Source organism: Leptodactylus fuscus, chromosome 2 (genome assembly GCF_031893055.1).
Source record: "Leptodactylus fuscus isolate aLepFus1 chromosome 2, aLepFus1.hap2, whole genome shotgun sequence".
Taxonomy (NCBI): Eukaryota; Metazoa; Chordata; class Amphibia; order Anura; family Leptodactylidae; genus Leptodactylus; species Leptodactylus fuscus.
The window spans coordinates 7,854,520-7,860,050 of NC_134266.1; the positions used below are offsets into that span (position 1 = coordinate 7,854,520).

A 5,531-nucleotide genomic window follows, 5' to 3' on the forward strand; every position below is an offset into this window, starting at 1 on the left:
GCCCTGGGTGTGGTTGCTGAGCACAGGCCGTGGCCTCCACATCCGTCAGCGCAGACAATGGCAGGCTATACAGATACCGGCCCAGTATATGACAACAGGATCCTCTTCTAGGATTTGCTGTGTGCACAGGCCCCAGGACGAGCCCCACATATACGCTGGGAACATTCCTGAAACACATGACAAATGTGAACAAAAACAAAGGAGCGAACAAAGACTAAGAAGAAGCAGCAGCTCAGATTTATCCAAAAAGTTGCCACCCTGTCAGGAATCCACAAAGGCCCCTTATGTCAGCCCCCCCCCCCCCCCCTAAAATGTGCAGGGACAGACGGCTCATACTATTGTACAGAGGAGGGGGGGATGGCTCACAGATGAGGCAAACACAGAACCGTCAGAGAAAGGAATGTGTGATCAGAGAGAGCAGAAACCCCCCTGGCTCTGCTGTCAGGTGGTACACTCCGAGGTTATATAAGCAGCTGTGTGTTTACAAGGATATCGCCTGCAGAGCTGACACTCACAATGGCTGCAATACAATACATGTTATTATTTCTGCTGGTTATTGTTCCAGAGCACTGGACGTATGAAGATGTAAAGCAGCAACAGCTCATTGGGGGACTGGGCGAAGAACATCAGGCTAATGCCGAAATACAAGGATACTGTAGATCAGTAAGTAATATCATATATATATATATATATATATATATATATATATATATATATATATCTGTGCATGATCCTGTATATACATATCTATAATGTTACGTTATATACATGGGGTAATATCATATATACCCCTCTGTATGACAGATCCTGTATCTGCACATCTATAATGTTACAATGTATATATATACAGTATATATATATATATATATATATATATATATATATATATATCAGTAAGTATATCATGAGGTATATCTATAGTTACATTGTGTATATATATATACCAGTAAGTGCATCCTGGGGTAATATCATCTTCCTCTCTGTATTACGGATCCTGTATATACACATCTATAATGTTACACTGTATACATCTATAGGGTATATGATCACCAGGATGTCAGAGCTCTATCCCTCGCTGTATGACAATACTGATTGCTGTACAATTACCTGAGTGTCATCCTCCAAACTAGCAATTTTTTATGCTTTTTTGTGTTTTTACTTTATTTTTTTTCTTACCCATCATCCTTTGTGTCTTCAGGTAAGAGCTCGATTTCTGAAACAATCTCAGACTAATGCTAGAAAGTTTAAGGCCATCACATACAGAAGTCAGGTTGTGGCCGGAACAAACTACTTTGTGAAGGTAAGTGACGTCATCGCTGTCCCGGGGTCCTAGCTTTCCAAAAGCTATGAGTAAGGGACGATGATAGACATGTCCTGAAACGCGTCAGCTGTTTATCGATGTTCGTGTTCCTCATATGGTGATGTAACTCCCATTTTTTTATGATTGTACAGTAAAAGTTAAAGGGGTATTCCCACCTCACATACTCATCAGTCTTTACTGCTGTAAAAACTTTCTTCCTGGTTTCTTGCATCATTTGGTGGGCGGGGTTTCACATGCAACCTGCCATTTAGCTCCGCCTCCAAATTTGCATGTAGCTCCGCCCACCCATATTGGACTATGAAGTACAGGCAGCAGCAACTCCATTCTGTGTTACATACAGAGACTGCCTGTCTCTGCCATAATGAACACAATTGCATTAGCTAGCCTGATAACTGGGAGAACAGAAGAAATGAAAGCAGCTCCTCTCCCCTATCTGCTAACAGGAAGCTAGGTCACATGTGGTGTAGACACAGGAATAGCTAGATACACAGGCTCACTCCCGTGCCCTTAGCCCCTCCTCCCTCCCCCTCAGAGCAGCAGATACATCACTGGACTCATGAGCAGCTAAGTCAGGGCTGTGGCCACAAAGAATTGAATAAAGTAAGATAGTGGACACACAAAGCAGTTTTACTGAAGCAATGTATTTAGGAAAAGTCTTACATCCACATTAACAAGCAGTATAGAGAGGAGCCTTGTGATGGGACAACCCCTTTAAGTTTTATGAAATTGGTTGCTGGAGAAAAAATTCTTTATCATTATTGCCAAAGCTAGTAAAGGGGGAAAGGGGGATGTTGGAGTCTAGGGGGAGAGTATGGGGGTGAGGCGGGGCAGTTGGTTTGGGGTATAACAGTCCGTGGAGTCTCATCTTCCTCTTAGTTGGTGACCGCTATATGGGGAGGGGGGAGGGGGGGGGTTGGGGTATAACAGTCCGTGGAGTCTCATCTTCCTCTTGTTTGGTGACAGCTGGACACGTATTGGGCAGCGATCTCCACAGTGGCCTCTTCTTCTCCCAGTAGGATGTAGAGTTTCCTCTTCTCGTCTGCAGATATGAAGTCTGGGATGTGGGCAGAGAGTCTTTGGTAGTAGACGGCCCTCACAGCTGAGTATTTGGTGCAGTGTAGCAGGAAGTGGGTCTCGTCTTCTAGGGCCCCCTGGTCACAGTGCTGGCACAGTCTGTTCTCCCGTGGCTTGTACGTCTGCCTGTATCGCCCCGTCTCTATCTCTAGGTTGTGGGCGCTCAGTCTGTACCGGCTCAGGGTCTGTCTGTGTTTGGGGTGTGGTATTCTCTCCAGGTAGGTGGCCATGGTGTAGTCTCTTTGTAGGGATTGGTACACGGTGAGTTTCTTGGAGTTATTTATTGCGCTTCTCCATTCCTGGACTGCTGCCCTGGATGTGTGTCCGGAATGATAGCGCCCTCTTCTGCATGGTGAGCAATAGGGGGAGTCTGCCTAGCTCTGCCCTGCAGGCTATGTTGGTGGTGTTGCGATGGACATGGAGCAGGTATTTGCAGAACTCCAGGTGGAAGTTCTCTGTTGGGCTGGAATCCCACTGTGACTGGTCTGGGTAGGTCGCTGGGCCCCAAACCTCGCTGCCATAGAGAAGGATCGGGGAGATGACTGCGTCAAATATCTTCAGCCAGACCCTCACCAGTGGTTTGAGGTGGTACAGTTGTCTTCTGATGGCGTAGAAGGTTCTGCAGGCTTTTGCTTTCAGGGTTTCTATTGCTGCTTTGAAGCTTCCTGATTGGCTGAGCTCCAGCCCCAGGTAGGTGTAGCTGTTGGTTTTCTCCAGTGTGGAGCCGTTCAGTGTGAATTGTGGGGTGGTGGAGGCTTTATTGTGGCCCTTCTTCTGAAATACCATGACTTTGGTCTTCTTCTGGTTGATGGGTAGGGCCCATGTGGTGCTGAATTTTTCCAGCACTGACAGGCTTTCTTGAAGGTCTTTCTCGGTGGGGGCCAGGAGTAGGAGGTCATCGGCGTATAGCAGGAACTTCACCTCTCGGTTGTTCAGGGTGAGGCCTGGGGTTGGTGAGGCCTCCAGGGCTGGAGCCAGTTCATTGATGTAGATGTTGAAGAGCGTTGGGCTCAGGCTACAGCCTTGTCTGACCCCTCGGGCCTGTTGGAAGTATGCTGTCCTTTTCCCATTCACCTTCACACTGCACTGGTTTCCGGTGTAGGAGCTCTTGATGACGTTGTACGTTCTTCCTCCTATTCCACTCTCTAGGAGTTTTAGGAGCAGGCCTGGGTGCCATACTGAGTTGAACGCCTTCTTAAAGTCCACGAAGCAGGCGAATATCTTGCCTCTTCTGGTGTTGTGGACGTGCGTCTTGATGAGGCTGTGCAGGGTGTAGATATGGTCTGTGGTGCGGTGGTTTGGCATGAACCCTGCTTGACTCATACTTGGCATATACTAAGCAGCGAGCAGAATACTGTCCTGTCCTGTAAGGGTAAGCTCACATGGCAGAAACTTTTTCCACCATGTGTCTTTTCTGCGTGGCTAGTCACTACGGGATGCCGATGCAGTGTTGCAGCATTCCCGCTCCTGATTAGGCCTGGATGAATGGGATTAATCAAGAGGAAGTCTCAAGCCACGGACGCCGCTGCTGACTCAGTCGCAGAATCCATAGAAAGACAGGACATGCCCCTTTTTTTCCCGCTAGCTAAGAAAAATCACTAGCAGGAAAAAAAAGCAAAGGAATCCCATAAAAATGAATGAGACATTTTTGCAGGCGGATTCCGCATCAAAATCCGCCTGCAAAAAACTCTGTGTGAACATACCCTAACGTGTCCTCTGTCCCTCCTGCCATGTAACGTGTCCTTTGTCTCTCTCCTGACATGTAACGTGTCCTCTGTCTCTCCTGCCATGTAACGTGTCCTCTGTCTCTCTCCTGCCATGTAACATGTCCTCTGTCTCTCTCCTGCCATGTGACGTGTCCTCTGTCTCTCCTGCCATGTGACGTTTCCTCTGTCTCTCCTGCCATGTGACATGTCCTCTGTCTCTCTCCTGCCATGTGACGTGTCCTCTGTTTCTCCTGCCATGTGACGTGTCCTCTGTCTCTCCTGCCAAGTGACGTGTCCTCTGTCTCTCTCCTGCCATGTGACGTGTCCTCTGTCTCTCCTGCCATGTGACGTGTCCTCTGTCTCTCTCCTGCCATGTGACATGTCCTCTGTCTCTCTCCTGCCATGTGACGTGTCCTCTGTTTCTCCTGCCATGTGACGTGTCCTCTGTCTCTCCTGCCATGTGACGTTTCCTCTGTCTCTCCTGCCATGTGACGTGTCCTCTGTCTCTCTCCTGCCATGTGACGTGTCCTCTGTCTCTCCTGCCATGTGACGTGTCCTCTGTCTCTCCTGCCATGTGATGTGTCCTCTGTCTCTCTCCTGCCATGTGACGTGTCCTCTGTTTCTCCTGCCATGTGACGTGTCCTCTGTCTCTCCTCAGGTCTGGCTTGGAGGTGATGAGTACTGTCATCTGAGAATTTTTAAGCCTTTGCCTTATACTGGACTGAGACCGAGCCTGAGCAACTTCCAGTGTGGGAAGACTAAAGAAGAAGCCATTGAATATTTTTAGATGACATAACGCCGCAGTGAATCTCTGTAGATACTTCTATAAATCCTGGAAACAATAAGAATCAGCTTGTAATAGATGATAATAAACCTCAGGCTTTGTATATTCATCACTTTGTTTCTTTCTCATATAATTTGCAGAATAGTTTGGCCTACAATGATAACTCACCAGTCATGTTCAGTTTGACGGGTTTGTCCCAGCTCAGCTCTATGTATATGTGTTATACTCTTTTATTACCCGCCCCCTGGGTCATGTGATCACTGTCACCGCACGAGTAAGGGCGGGATTACATTATCACCTATAGAATCCTAATTTTCAGTATTAAGACTCTTCTCTCTTCTGCCCTCCTGGAGATTAGTCCCTACAATAGTTAGCTGTAGAGTTATAACATTCCCCTGACTATCTCTTCTGTGTGCTGTGTGCAGAGTCTCGGTGTACACTGTTCTCAGAGATGCAGGTTCACAATGCTGACCCCTGCTTCTTAGTGATGACAAGGAGAACATTATCATTTCTAGACAAATGATATCAATAAACTATTCTTGGAATAAGCCATTAAATCAGATTGATGTAGTAACTGAGCACAGTCACTACAGAGAGCAAAGTTATCTGCATGCAGCCCTATTACACTATGCTGTGACTTGCAAAA

General features: G+C 47.1%; 1 protein-coding gene across 1 annotated transcript; it reads left to right on the forward strand.

Moving 5' to 3' along the window:
- Nucleotides 1-470: 470 nt before the first annotated feature.
- On the forward strand, nucleotides 471-4,994 carry LOC142194287 (cystatin-A1-like). The gene is made up of 3 exons (XM_075263324.1): nucleotides 471-663; nucleotides 1,199-1,300; nucleotides 4,760-4,994. The coding sequence occupies exons 1-3, from the start codon at nucleotides 517-519 to the stop codon at nucleotides 4,886-4,888; spliced, it is 378 nt and encodes a 125-aa protein (XP_075119425.1). The 5' UTR covers nucleotides 471-516; the 3' UTR covers nucleotides 4,889-4,994.
- The last annotated feature ends 537 nt before the right edge of the window (nucleotides 4,995-5,531 follow it).

Bases quoted from the DNA above. Each gene is read 5' to 3' on its own strand.
- LOC142194287 (XM_075263324.1), top strand. From the start codon at position 517: ATGGCTGCAATACAATACATGTTATTATTTCTGCTGGTTATTGTTCCA. The intron at 664-1,198 runs GTAAGTAATATC...TTGTGTCTTCAG, and splicing joins TACAAGGATACTGTAGATCA to GTAAGAGCTCGATTTCTGAA. The intron at 1,301-4,759 runs GTAAGTGACGTC...GTCTCTCCTCAG, and splicing joins GAACAAACTACTTTGTGAAG to GTCTGGCTTGGAGGTGATGA.